Here is a 15,407-nt window from a genome sequence, read left to right as displayed (position 1 = left end):
TCTAAGGGTGGAGTCCCATGAGGTGTATTTATCGCGTATCGCGTAAGCGCGTAACCAATCAATAATCAGTAAAACGCGAAACTATAACAGCAGATCGCTTCTGATTGGTTACGCGGTTACGCGATACGCGATAAATACACCTCATGGGACTCCACCCTTAGGGTTCCGTCCCATAACGCGTATCGCTGTACGCACGTATTCGCGTATCGAAGGATCCGACCAATCACCGACGATCCGCCATTTTACGTACGCGATAATTGTGTTCCTAATGTCCCATGGAGCAGTTCGTGCGTAAGCGGATTCGCGTATCGCCAATCACAGAATCGTTTTGTTAGATCAGCTTGCAAATTCTGTGATTGGCGATACGCGAATCCGCTTACGCACGAACTGCTCCATGGGACATTAGGAACACAATTATCGCGTACGTAAAATGGCGGATCGTCGGTGATTGGTCGGATTCTTCGATACGCGAATACGCGCGTACAGCGATACGCGGTCATGGAACGGAACCCTTATGGTGAAATCACACGATGCGGAAAAAGACTGCGGAATAGAGAATGCGTCATTGAAGCAACCAATCAACGCTATTCAGTGTTACGTCCCGGGGTTCTTTCGGCGGGTAACCGAGGTTCGAATTAACCTGAGACTACTATGGTAGTATAAAGGTAAAATTTGAGGTAGTGGAGTGGCTAATTAACTTGTCCAATTTATTTGTTATTAATTTGAGTTGTGCGCTCGATACGGTGATGATGGTAGATTCTGGGGAGGTCCAGAGTGTATCATCTGTCCTACCTAAATATGAGAGGAACCTTTCTAATATTTCCGGGCAATCGCGACAATTCGACACGTGATGCACGGTAGTCAACAACACAGAGCATGCGTCACAATTTTCAAACCGTTCAAGAAATCCTAAGTGGATCGTAATGTCGTAACACGCCGAGATATTTACTCTTTTCGGAGGCCGAAAGCAAGGTGTAACATTCTGGGCACTTAATTCCGCTACTTTCGTTATCCAGATAAAACAGTGATGATGCGCAACAGGCGCTCCGTACCCATGTAACGTAAGGGTCTGTTCTCAACTGGCGACGAGAAATAGCCAATTGCGAGTGCGGGTGTACTGGGCACATGCTACGCGGGATCGGATTCGCGGCTCGTCGTGACCGAAATAGATTAATTAATAATTCCTTACCTTTTTCGATGAAGTTCTGGATGGCGATGACGAGCCGTGAGAGGATGAGTGCGGGCGGCTTCCAATTTCCCTAGTGTCTCTGCTCTGCCATTGGTTCTCCCGAGTCCGTGGTGATTGGATTGAGGTTTATTAACACGCGACCGAGTTTTATTAGTTAAAGTGTTCGTATAATTTAACATGACGGATTATGGAGAACAGGTTTAATATTCAGAGATTTTACTCGGATTTAACAAACCACATGAATTTATTATTTGTAGCTTCGTACACAATTAAAGGTTACACATTTTGGCTTAATATTAAGGATGATTTACATTAACGCGGGAATTGAATTACGCTTAAAAATTAGGATTAGAATTATTCTAGAACTTGAGTGAAGAATTTGAAACGTGCACGCGACATGTGAGAGCTTAAGGTCAAATGGCTTACATGTCCTCGGAGGTACTCTAGACCCGAACTCGCGACTCTAAGACTGTTACTTAACGACTGCCTTTATTCTAGTGCCCTGAAGGCAAATTTTAAGGGCGTCCCCTTCCATCGTTGCTCCGCTGAGGCACGCGTGGTGGGGAAGGCGTCAGGTACGGTCCTGACGGTCTCATATACTACGCCAATTTACAGGAAGCGAAAAGTTCGTTGTCTTTCTTTGGGTGGTTCTGGACAAAAATTTAACAATGCCGCAGACGTGACATCAGCGCTATTCGGAATAGCGTTGATTGGTTGCTTCAATGACGCATTCTCTATTCCGCAATCTTCTTCCGCACCGTGTGATTTTACTCTTAGGGTGAAATCACACGGTGCGTCATAGGGCTACGGAATACAGAGTGCGTTATTGAAGCAACCAATCAGCGATATTCCGCACTTTTCTAACACGCAAGTTTTGTGTGCTATGTTCACATGATGCGTCAAAGATGCATCCAGGATGAATAAATTTAGAAATTTCTAACTTTATGTTAATAATTTGCCTATTAAAATAAAATATAATTTCTCAAATTGTAAAAACAATTATTACTGTTGTGATATTTAATATTTTACAATTAATATTTACAATCTCAAAACGATGTTTTAATCAGCTGTAAAGAATTTACTATCCTTTTTCCGCAACGTGTGAACAGGGCACGCCGAAATCGCACGTAATGCGTCATCCGTCATTGTTCTTCATGTCTTGATCTTGAATATATTTGCGCAAATTTGATGCAATTAAGCTATCATACAGTAACTAATTTTTTATCATCATGGATAATAAAATAATGATAACTGAAGCTATTAAGCACTTAATAAAAATATACTTGAAAACTCCAATGATGCACTATCGAAAGGAGAAAATAAGGTTAACTTTGCTCAAATTATACTCAATTTACGTTGCCTTGTCAAAAAGAAAATCCAAAAGAAGTGTATGGGTCAGGCCCATTTATTCAGTAGAGCAGCGGTTTCGCCAAGGTGATAGTAACAATTTAGTTACCATGCTGAGAGCAACTGATCCTTCGCTGCATTTTAATTATTTGAGAATGGATGTTGGCACCTTCGAGCATCTTCTTTCAATAGTAGGCCCTGGAATTGAAAAGCAAACAAATATTAGAGAACCAATTGTTTCTCACACAAGGTTGCAAATTTGCTTGAGGTATTTAGCCAGTGGAGACAGCATGAGATCAATAGGATATGCATTTCGAGTTTCTCCAAACACTGTTTCGCAAATAATTCATGAAACTTGTGATGAAATCTGGCTTAAATTAAAGGATTTAGTTATGCCAATACCAAGCAAGGATGCATGGACAAAGATAGCAGAAGATTTTGAAGCAATGTGGAATTTCCCTCATTGCATGGGGGCAATAGATGGGAAACATATTGTAATAGAGGTAATAATAATTTATTCAGACATATCTTTTGTATTTAACATTCATGAAATAGACGACTTTAAAATTTAAATTACAGGCTCCTCCTCACAGTGGCTCCTTCTATTACAATTATAAAAAAACCCATAGTTTGAATCTTACTGGCATTGCAGATGCGCACTATAGGTTCATTTTGGTAGATGTAGGAGCAGAGGGTCGCCGTAGCGATGCTGGAGTTTTTGCTAATAGCAAATTAAAATCAGGACTAGATGCAAATACTTTGAATGTGCCTCCATCTTCTCCAGTTGATCAATACGAGTTACCATTTGTTTTGGTGGCTGATGAGGCATACCCGCTGTCACCGTACTTGATGCGACCTTATCCAAAAAGTTCACAACTTGATTTGAAGAAAAAAGTATTTAATTATCGTCTCAGCAGGGCCAGACAGGTTATTGAAAGAACTTTTGGCATACTTGCAGCAAGGTGGCGAATTTTTCGAAGACCAATCAATACCTACGTCTCGAAAGCCGAAAAGATAGTGTTGGCCACTATCTGCTTACACAATTTCATCATCACTAAGGAACTTCAAAAGCGCCCTCAGGAAAGACAATATTTACAATATAATGGACACGACAGGCAGCAAACATCGCTTGGCATTATTAGAAATATAGGAAATCAGATTAACCGAGATGTTATTTCACGTAACTTGTCCAGTATTTACAGAGAAAGATTTGCCAACTATTTTGTAAATGAAGGCGCTGTACAATGGCAATGGGAGAAAGCTGAGAATAATGAATTTTAAAATAAATCTGCAGAAAATGTATAGATGAATGTGTATTTTAATTACCTACATAAATAATTTTGTAAGTAAACATGAATCCGATACAGTTTTGTACTTTATGTTTTTTCCAAGAATGAGAATAAAAATGTTACATCGAGATAATAATTTTCTTTATAAATATAAATTATATAAGTCCTGCCTCTTCTTCTGCTTTTAATGCATCCATCATAATTTTAGTTTCAAGTAGTCTTCTATTTTTATATGGCAATTTTAAACAAGTCCTTTTTGAATTCAGCATCAGATGACTGCTTCCTTGGACCTGAAACACAATATAATAAATTGATTAGCATAGATATAACTAATTGCTTGTCAATTTAATTTGTGAAAATACATACTCTGACTTTGGGATTGTATTTCAAGACCGATAAGATCGGTATTTTAATCTCTCAAAATACAACGATTTATTATAAGAACACTACGCACGTTTAAAACATACGCACTCTCTATTCCGGATTATTTCGGAACATCTAAAGGCAAAATGCGGAATAGAGGTGATTGGTTGCTTCAATGACGCATTTTGTATTCCGCAGCCCTATGACGCATCGTGTGATTTCACCCTTAGGGATCTGATTACTTCACGTAAACACCCGCATTGACTGCACTCAGGCTCGAATTCATAGTCGTTTCTCAAATCTTAGATCTCGTTTCCAATCTCAAATTTCAGTTCTCAGGTTTTGAATCTCCACCTTCAAATTTCAGTGCTAGTGGCTCCTCGTCAAATTCAGTTCTTCATAACTAAGTGAGAGTGGTAAAAAAATTAAAAATCATAGTTGCAAAAGTATTTGTAATTATTCTTAATAAATTATCTTTTCGATCTCATTTTTGTCATTTTAGTTAGTGTTAATAAAGTATACTATAAACAGAAGAGAGAGAGAGAGAGAGAAGTTAACCTCATGAGAAGTTAACCTCATTTTACATTGCAACCGCATAACTTTTTAACCCACAACCTAAAAATTATGTTAACATCCTACAGATAATTAAAGGACCGACAAAGGATGACCCTTCAATGACAAACAGCCCGAACGAAGGAGATAGCGGAGAGACCAACCTGCAGATGGAAAAACTAAGATGAACATCAATCACTAAAGACAACAGGATTAGCAGGCTGGATGAAGAAAATTAATTTTAAGAAAAACATGTAACCAAAGTAGTTGTAAGCTTTTTTTTATATTTTATACGATTTTTATATTAATATTTTAGACGTAAGGAAAATGTTGTTGAGGCTTGTGCCTATTACGATATGTGTATCGTTATTTTCTCGTTGACGAAGGGTCGTATACAATTCTTGGATTACAGTTGTGGTGTTGCTTGTGCTCGAAAGACCAAATGAATAAATACTGTGTCACGTAATGTTAATTTAGAATATATTTCACTTCTTACAAAAATAAAACGTGAGCTAACAGTAATACAGAAAGATGCGCACTCGGTGACATGCTGCAAGGAAGGAGTTACGGAACAGGAAAGAAGGCGCAACAGTGTAGGCAACACCATGCTTCAAAATAAAACTAGATAGGCAGTGTTGCATAGAGGGCCTGAGCGGCACAAACAACGAGAGACACGCGAGCGGGAAATAAGAACGCGTGTAGCGTGTACAAATGTTAAAGGGTCAATCATATTATAAGTGTTATATTTATATTTTATTTTATATGCAAAAAAGTTTATATGATGATATCTATTTTATTTTTTATATTTTATGAAACGCTAAAGAACTTTGAGAAGTATCATTAAAGTACAATTTAATTTTATGAACAACATTATTATACTTACTTAACTATTAAAAGAATATTTTATCAACCTACCTAGTAATCCTTATTGCAACATCTTGAGAATCAGCTCGGCGGTACCTAGAAAATAAAAAAGAAACTGTTAGAAACATCATAGATTTAAACATAAAAAGAAATAAATTAACATCTTAACTTTTTATAATAAAATACTTACCATGAAACTTGTTGACCAATAAGAATCATTGAGATATTTCTTAAGACCTGAAAAAGAAAACAGAAAGTAATTAATTAACATTAACAAAGATTATATTATATTTTAATAAATAAAACAAGGGCAAACGAGCCAACTACAATATAAGATCTTTAATAAACGTATATGTATACAATAATCAAACGTTTCGACACCGATCGGGTCATTTTCAATGTACAATAACAAAACATCTTACATAATTAATCAGAAATTCAGTCAAAATATATTGTCCAGTGAGAATTTGGTTATATTCATAAAAAGCAGTCCATATTTAAAACTATTGAAGAGATCAAACTCACTTATCGCAATTCTACCATCTAAATAAATAATAAATTAACGTTGCGTTATAAATTAGATAAACGATATACATGTTTAATTAGATTAGAGAGAATGTAAATTAGATAAAACATATATACCTCATATTGTCTCAATGATGCATTGTGGACAACGAAATTCCTTATGTGAATTCGGTGTCGGAAAAGTTTGCTCCATTAGCCAATATGTGTCATTGTAAATTGGCCTTCTCGATACCAAACTCATTAAATAAATTCATAAAAAAGGGTAAATATCAGCTAGATCCCTTATTTAATCAAAATGTAGTTTACAAGATCTCTTGTGATGATTGTGAAGCCAGTTACGTGGGTCAGACCAAAAGACAATTAAAGACAAGATTGCACGAACATGTCTCTGATATCAATAAGAAGTCAAAATCTCCAACAGTCATCACTTGTCATCGCATTGACCAGAATCATAATTTCGACTGGGATAATGTGGAAATATTAGAGAAGCTTCGTTTAATAAGAGATTGATATCGGAGATGGTTCACATAAAACGACAAACGCATGGGCTAAATAAACAAAATGACACAGAATCCTTGCCAGAATCATACCTAAATATTATCCAATCTCTTTCCCCCTCCTAACAATGTCCTTGTCTCCTTCTTTATTATCTTTCCTATTTCCTTGTTTTCTTTTTGTCATAATGTCGCTTGACGTCGATTGAGTCTAAACGTTATATTCATGCGCATCATGGCTTAATAATTTTTATTGTACATAACTTGTTAAATATAATTTTGTTAACTGAGTGTTCCTTTCGTTGTCCACACAATACATCATTGAGACAATATGAGGTATATATGTTTTATCTAATTTACATTCTCTCTAATCTAATTAAACATGTACATCGTTTATCTAATTTATAACGCAACGTTAATTTATTATTTATTTAGATGGTAGAATTGCGATAAGTGAGTTTGATCTCTTCAATAGTTTTAAATATGGACTGCTTTTTATGAATATAACCAAATTCTCACTGGACAATATATTTTGACTGAATTTCTGATTAATTATGTAAGATGTTTTGTTATTGTACATTGAAAATGACCCGATCGGTGTCGAAACGTTTGATTATTGTATATATATACGTTTATTAAAGATCTTATATTGTAGTTGGCTCGTTTGCCCTTGTTTTATTTATTGATTTATTCTAATTGAGCCATATTAACATTTAATTATATTATATTTTATTTTATTGCAATTATACTTACCATTTATATGACATAGAATCAGTAATTTAATTTACAGATGGTTAGAACATTTGATTTAAGGATACTAGACGATTTATTAAATTTAATATTTAACCTAACATATTAATTACCTTATAATTCAATCAGATCTAATATTCGTGACCGATAAATACTTTGATTTATGAATAATTATGACAAAACATTTTTCGACCAATAGCAGCTCGGTAAGAAAGAGACATAACGACCTAATTTTGATTTCCAACTCAAACTTTGTTTTTCTAGCTAGCGCGAGACTTATTATACTTAAAAAACAACATTACAAGGCGCTATGAATAATTTAAGAAATAAAGGGACCGTAATAAATTTTCATTCAATTCTGATTGGTCCACAGACAGGTTCGTTCATAACGAACGGCACGAGTTTAGTGAAGATCGCTCAAACGTTGATACGAGGGGCTTAATTGTGATGAAGAAGTATGTAAAATTAAAGAATAATACCACTAGAAGAATTACTTTTCATTCAATTAATAATTAACGGTAGATTAACATTTAGATCAACGCTGAAACCGTCTAGGGAAACGGCCATTTCGAGAATTAGTTAGGCAGCCCGTGCAACGCTTTTATTTCATTAATTCATCTTTATTTTTGTATTTTATAACCAGCTTTGACTTTTGTATTAGCTATTAAGCGTATGAATGACGAATGAATGCATTATGAAGATGCCGCGTAAGGTAAGCAACCGAGAGGGGAGACGCCATGTTGGTGCATGCGAAATTGGCAAAGTGATGAAGAAGGCAGCCATATTCGAGGTAGTGATGCCGTTTTCTGAAATCGAATCGATTTTTTTGATAATCGATTCATTTTCGAGGCCACGATTTTTTTAATCGATTTAAGAGAAAAGAATCGAACGATTCTGAAGAATCGAAAAAAAACGCTACAAATGCTTCGAAGCATTTTTTGATTGATCAATTAGTAAAATTTTTTGGTATGATATGACAACATTTGCTCTGTGTATCAATAATATGAATAAATAAGTTACGGTTACATTGTAGGACTCTATTACACATGTAGGACTCTATTAATAACGAGTGTACTCAGAGACTGTGTTCTAAAATTCACTACCAGCGCTAAAAATCTATAGTTTACGTTACGTGTATTATGATCGCGGTCCGATTCATGCTCGCAACGCTTAAAAATCATTTCATCCTTGTTGTTTGTCAAATGTTGAACGAAAACAAATAATGCTCATAAGCGTTGTCAGCATGAATCGGACCACGGCCTATATATTTTCAGCACTGGCAGTGAATTTTGGAACACAGCCAGAATAATCGATTCAAGCTGAAAAAAAATTGAATCGAGAATAAATCGTACTTCTCAGAATCGTTGGTAAATCGATTTTTTAGTACGAAAAAAAATCGATTCTCGATGCATCGAATCGAAATCCGGCATCACTAATTCGAGGAGTCGGTGGACATTCGTTGACGCGGACGGATGTATTACAACCACCCAGACTTCAGTTACGAATATCGCGAAAATTATACGTAGCGATCAATCGGAAACGCGTAATAACTTTAAAATAACGTTAAGAGTAACTATTCGTCGTATAATAAAACGCGGATACGACGCGATCGACGAGATACGTTTACTAACGGTTCGTGTATAAGACGCAATAAGGGCGCGAACGACCGACATTGATATAATGGCACAAAGGGAAACGCCGGTGATTAATAAACGTAAAGGCGCATTAGATAAGACGCGATAACTACTTAACATACGTGAAAGCGCATTAGATAAGACGCGATAACTATTGCGAGAAACGCGAGCAACGCGAAAATAACGTAATAACGCGAGGGGAATCCCGCGAACGATAGATAGCCATCTTGGCACGTAACGTAACGACATACACGAAAAGGTCAGACATCTTGGAATCTGACGCAACCGAATTTCGTTAATTCGAAATTAGATTTTGAGTTAGAGTAACGATACGCGAGTGTGATTGAGTGAATGCGAGAGTGAGTGTGGAACTGTTGTAAATTTTTAAATATTTTAATATACTGTTTTCTAAAAATATCCACACGTTTTAAATCACTCGAAGACCATTCCCGCGCGACAAAGACATTTCAGTGATAACTTCAAGAATCAGAGATCCTTAACCCAACGTCGACAACCCATAGAGCTGAACCGATGGGAGATTTGCAGATTTGAGTAGCAGTTATTTCAGGTGGACGACGAGCAATCCCAGGCAGCAACAAAAATCCACGAGGACTCGAGGCAGCATAAGAGGTAGTGATGGGAAATTCTTTTCCGATTCTTAAAAAATCGATTATTTTAGACTCAAAATAATCGATTATTATCTGATTCTTCGAAATCTCGATTCTTACTGAATCGATTCCGTTTTTTAGAGAATCGATTCCTTTTTGGCTAATCGCAGTCAAATATATTGTGATTGGTTGATCAAGGTCATTCTTCTGCTAAGAAGATCACGTGATTAGTTTGATGCTCGAATCGAGCGTCTAGCGTCAGCCATGCACTCATGAAAATGCAGCCTAATTGATTGTTGGGACCTCTATTGAGTCCAACAGTCCATGAAAGTACAGATATCACGTGAGCCATACATCGCGCCCTCGCGCAATTTCGAACCGGCAACGGCGCGCGCGTCATTTATATGCTGCGGTACCTACGTGGTACCTACAATCTATACAAGCTTAGTCGTATACTTTAATGAATGTGAATCTTGTTAATTCACGTTAAAAGTAAGGTTTAAAAACCTGTATTGTTACATACTGATTTTGTCACCAAAGTAAACAAGTAATAACATCATTTTATTTGAGTATAAAATACGTTACTTTAGACTCATTATCAGAGTTATATTTTTGTTTTACTAAAATAATATTCTTGCTTTTAGATACATAAAGATAATATATCTAAATAATGAAAGCCTCAAAAAAGAAAAAAAAGATAAAAGAATTATACTTTCAAAGAATTGACGGTATATCTTCACGTTGTCGTTTGTGTCATGACATATACAAACATTATGGAAACACAACTAATTTAATTAATCATATCATGAGAAAACATACTGACAAAATTACCCAAGATTCGCAACAAAAGAAGATTTCTTATTTAGAAAATCAAAGTGACACTGATGATCCAGCTATACCTTCTACCAGTTCAAAAGGTGTCTGTGTATTGTCTGTGTGTTATCAAATAAATCAAATTGTTTTTTTTTTTTCAAATAAAATTGGAATATTCTCTTATTGTTTCTACTATAACTTTTAAATATACATGAAGAGATTAAAATATATATAAATTAAACATGCAAAATTAATTTTGTAATTAATCAGATAAATGTATTACATTTTCAATATACATACTAGTAATTAAGATTGTAATTCTTAATGTATTCACATAGTATTCAGAATTGAAATTTTAATTTTGTATTGACATGTAAAAAATTAAAAATTAAATTTTAATTTTTAGTATATTAATGTGTCATCAGAAATAATAAGTATATTTGTCTCATCTTGATAGAAATAACGATTTACAATTTACAGAAACTTTTGTTACACTTATATTTTGAAAAATTATTTATTTTTAGATTCAGGCACTATGGCTGTTCGGCTTACTAACAGTATCGTATACATGATTGCTAAAGATCATCAACCCCTGTCAATTGTTGACAATGAAGGTTTTAAAGCACTTATGAAATTAGCAGCACCATTATATAAAATTCCTAGTAGGAAAACGATCACAATCCGTTTGGACGATAAATATCATATTAAACAAAATAAAATTAAAACTATCTTGTCAAACATCAAGAATTTGTCTCTTACTTCAGATATATGGACTGATCCATACAATACAAAAGGATTTTTAGGTATAACAGTACACTATATTGACTGTAAAAACTTCACTCTGGAATTAATAGATCTTGGAATGCAAGAACTGGAAAACCGACACGAGGCAGTGTATATATCCCAAGTTTTCAAAAATATTTGTGAAGAATGGAATATACAGAATATGAGTGTGTGTGCTGTAATCACTGATAATGCTGCCAACATGAGAAAAGCAGTGTACGATACATTTGGAAGTAACAAACATGTTCCATGCTTCGCCCATTCGTTGAATTTGATGATACAAGATGCTATATCTTCAACACAGGAACTGAAACTAATTATCCAAAAGGTCAAGCATATTGTTACATTTTTTAAACGCAGTGTTAACGCTACAGATGTACTAAAAAAATTGCAAAAAGAAGAAGGCAAAACGGAAGATAAAATTTTGAAGCTAAAACAAGAATGTGAAACACGATGGAATTCGACTTTCTGATACTGATTTCAAGATTTTTGCAGTTAGCAAATCATGTAAGCACAGTACTTATCAACAATTCAATATTAGGATCTGCAGATTCACCAGTGAAGAAATGATATCTTGTGCGGAATTGAAAGCTATTGAAGATGCATGTGAATTACTATCTCCAATAGAATCGGTTACAGTAGAAATTTCAGGGGAAAAATATGTAACGTGCAGTAAAATCATCCCAATTGATAACTGCTTAATGGTAACTATCAATCGGCTAATTCCAAAAACGGAAGTATCTGCATCTCTAAAACAAAACATCCTTAATCAAATAAAACGAAGATTTTATTCAGAAAAATCAAATATAGAAAAAAATAGTTTTTTTAGCAACGTTGTTGGATCCATGTTATAAAAAGATGCACTTTCAGAATATTGTCGCAGTTTCATACGCTCAAACAAAAGTAAATAAACTTCTAAAGGAGATGTTTGAATCCGAAAATGAAAATAGCCAAAAAAAAAACCTATTCCGAATCGAATATTGAAAGCGATATTAAAAATAATGTGTGGACGAGGGGTTGATCACGAGCGATTATGGTGTACAAAAATTACCCTTGATACGGATTACCTTTAAATTACCTTGGATTACTTAAGATTATCTAATACTACCTCAGATTATCAAATACTACCTCATATTACCCAAGATTACCTTAGAGTATTAAAAATTACGTCATATTTTCTGAGATTACCTGAGATTATCTGAGATTTTTCCAAATTTACTTTGTTCATCTGAGATTACCTTATACGAGTAGCTAAAGTATTATTTCTTCAGATCGATTTTCACTGCTTAAAAAAAACGCAATTTTACAAAACAAATATTTATTGCATACAGGAACACAAAAATATATAAATTTTACAAAAAGAATATGTATTATGTGTATACATAGTGAGAAGTTCGACTACTCATAACGTTTGAGATTTTTTAATACTAACAAAACAATATCCAATTGAATATAAATATTAAATCTCTGTGAAGTTAGCACATAATAAATATTAATAGGTATTTTATAAAATAAAAAATATTTAAAAAGACAACAGTAATACGGACTCTTTGTTAGACACTTTGTTATCACAACTTAATGTTAAATTAAAAATTTTGCGTCTAATCAAGTTAAGTATAAATAAAAAGATACATTTGTAAAACAAATATCTTAAAACTTTTGTGTATGTACTTAAAAATTATTAAAGTCCTGATGTAACTAAAACCTTTTTTTAATTTTTTTGAATTGTTTTATAATCAGTTTTCTATCAGATTGAGAAATAGTTAAAGGATTAACACCCTGCATATTAATAGGGCCATAAAATATATATCTACTCTCAACTTCTTGAATGTCATCTTTTCGCGGCCACTTAAAAACTTCTAAATTTTGAAACAGAAATTAGTAGAAAAAATAAGGTTTTCATCCCCAGCTTCAACTTTAATTTTCATATTTTTTGCTTTTTCCAATAAATAATTTTCATTCGTATCTGATGTCTTACTTATTTTTTGCTCTATCCAGTCCAGTATAAGTTTTTTAATTTTTTCCATTTCTAAATGTAAATCTATTATCTTGGTCCGTTTGATTAAATCAGAGTTTTCCTCAGATAAATCGTCTCGTTTTCTTTTATGACTAATTTTCTTTCCATCATCTACATTTTTATCACCTGCTTTTGTTTCTCTCTGCAACTGTTGGGACAATTCAAAAATTTGCTTTTTAAATCCTCCTAGTATTTTAAACATTTCAGGTTTTTTGGAAAACAATGGACCATAATACTTGACATAATCTTTTTTATCCACTAACAAATGAAGTTGCTCTCTTGCAAAGGCTTCTATTTCTTCAATGTCTTTTTCGTGAATCGAAAGAAGAGAACTTTCAGTGTAATATCCTGTTTCTTTTAACAGTTCGATCAAATAACTTGGCAAAATTTTTAATTTACTGTCAAAATTTACCAATTCTGTATTTTTCGTATTGATTTCAGCGGGTAATTCCCTCGATGATTGTTCAGAATTTTCCATTTTGATCGATTTCGATAATAAAACCACAAAATAATAGCAAAAACTGTATCAGGAACAGAGCGGGCAACGTCTCGCAACTTACATCAAGCACAGACTGGAAAACGTGTCGAAACACGAAAGACTGCATTTCCGATATGTGATTGTTTCTCGGCAGCTAGATGCGTCGCGTGTGCGTATGATGAAACGGCGAAGTCTTTTTGAGACAGCAATTCTCAACAATTCTAAAACGAATTCGAAGAATAATCAATATAAAAAATCTTTTAAAAGATTTTGCACATATCTTTTCATTGTAGATAAGGAGATGTATTTCGTAATTTTTATATATTTGTATTTTTAGTTATTTTTAACTTCTTTAAAATTTGTTTTGAATAATAGGTGGATGCCTGACTTATGAAACTTTACATGCCAATTTGAACGGCATTATTCCATCTGTATCCATTATCAGCAGGGAAATAAATGCAAATCATTGTTCACTTCGGGAGGGAGAATTCCGTTTTAAGGAACTAAACGATTTACTTTAGACAAATTTCCTAACGCAAAGAAATTTGCTTAAAGTAGTTTGGCAATTTCGCAATTTTTAAACGCTTGTGTATCCACAGCCTGAGAACTAGATTATAAAAAAGCAATTCCTTTACGTCAACTCCAAAAATTGATTAAAAATGTATACTATTGTAAAAAAAATACAACATGCTCATCAATGACGTTCACTAAAAAATCAAAGATTACCTTAGATTATCTCAGATTATCTGAGATTACTTTAAGAATTCTTAAAATAAGAATTCCTAAAATTACCTACAGATTATTTGATATTACCCTTAGATTACTTAGGATTTCCTATTAGATTACACAAGATTACCTGAGAACACTAAAGATTATTTAGACTTGCCAAAAATTACATTGGATTACCCAAAATTTCGTTTGGATTACCATGCCTTTGTACAAAAATTACCTCCGTGACCAACCCCTCGTGTGTGGAACATACACGACGAATTGATGACATCTAGATCTGAAAATTTAGACGAATTTGGAGAGAACGGAGGCATGCCAGCTGAATTTCGACAATACCTCATCTCTCTAGTAGCAGACAGAAGAGAGTGTCCTTTAAAAACTTGGCAGCTTTTGAGAATACTATATCCACACTTGTACAAAATAGCTTTAGAATATTTAGTCATTGTTGGTACCTCCGTGCCATGTGAAAGACTGTTCAGTAAAGCTGGCGATATCATTACTGAGAAACGCAATCGATTAAAAGGAAAACGGGCTTCCAAAATTATATTTTTAAGTTCATTAAATAAGGAGTATTGGTGATCGCAGCAAAAAAGATTGGCTAATGCAATCAAAAATTGAGTGAATTTCATTTTTAATTAGCTATAGCAACAAATCTTATAGAATAAAAAGATTTTTTGATTGCATTAGCCAATCTTTTTTGCTGCGATCAACAATACTTTATATATATATACATTGTGACGTGACGTTTTTTTCACCGTTCGTCACAAGGGTCATTCGACCTGGCCAAAGTAGCGCAGTAAATTTGTCCTGTGTCCTCCCGACGCGGAGGGCGGGTGTGCCGACGCTTATTGCGACTTTCGGGCGAAGACGCGGAGATTTTTGTCGTCGCGTTTCGTGTAGCCTGTCTTTTTGTGCGTTTGTCTAAGAATTTTTAGTATCGGCGGCTGCGGTAGGCGATTTAATGTGCGACAC

General features: G+C 34.3%; 1 protein-coding gene and 1 long non-coding RNA gene across 4 annotated transcripts; one reads left to right on the top strand and one right to left on the bottom strand.

Annotated features, from left to right (window-relative positions):
* The first annotated feature begins 2,205 nt into the window (after positions 1-2,205).
* LOC108725941 (uncharacterized) lies at positions 2,206-3,825 on the top strand. 2 transcript variants are annotated; one of them, XM_018453266.1, is made up of 3 exons: positions 2,206-3,039; positions 3,116-3,430; positions 3,495-3,621. In XM_018453266.1, the coding sequence occupies exons 1-3, from the start codon at positions 2,419-2,421 to the stop codon at positions 3,552-3,554; spliced, it is 996 nt and encodes a 331-aa protein (XP_018308768.1). In that variant the 5' UTR covers positions 2,206-2,418; the 3' UTR covers positions 3,555-3,621. The 2 variants fall into 2 exon arrangements, with proteins under 2 accessions (XP_018308768.1, XP_018308767.1); XM_018453265.1 differs by having other exon boundaries at positions 3,116-3,825.
* A 46-nt stretch (positions 3,826-3,871) lies between these two features.
* LOC108725942 (uncharacterized) lies at positions 3,872-5,306 on the bottom strand. Of its 2 annotated transcripts, none has more exons than XR_001936780.1 (3): positions 5,237-5,306; positions 4,280-4,591; positions 3,872-4,115 (listed from the first exon to the last, which is right to left on the bottom strand). It is a non-coding gene; the product is annotated as an uncharacterized lncRNA (long non-coding RNA). The 2 variants fall into 2 exon arrangements; XR_001936779.1 differs by having other exon boundaries at positions 4,297-4,591.
* Positions 5,307-15,407: the final 10,101 nt, after the last annotated feature.

The sequence above is a fragment of the Mycetomoellerius zeteki genome, unplaced genomic scaffold (assembly GCF_001594055.1).
Source record: "Mycetomoellerius zeteki isolate Tzet28-1 unplaced genomic scaffold, Tzet1.0 scaffold37, whole genome shotgun sequence".
Lineage (NCBI taxonomy): Eukaryota > Metazoa > Arthropoda > Insecta > Hymenoptera > Formicidae > Mycetomoellerius > Mycetomoellerius zeteki.
This window is presented reverse-complemented; position numbering and strand designations above follow the sequence as displayed.

Excerpts from the sequence above, each read along its gene's own strand:
- LOC108725941 (XM_018453265.1), top strand. The coding sequence starts at position 2,419 with ATGGATAATAAAATAATGATAACTGAAGCTATTAAGCACTTAATAAAA. Across the intron at positions 3,040-3,115 it reads GGAAACATATTGTAATAGAG|GCTCCTCCTCACAGTGGCTC; the intron begins GTAATAATAATT and ends TTTAAATTACAG.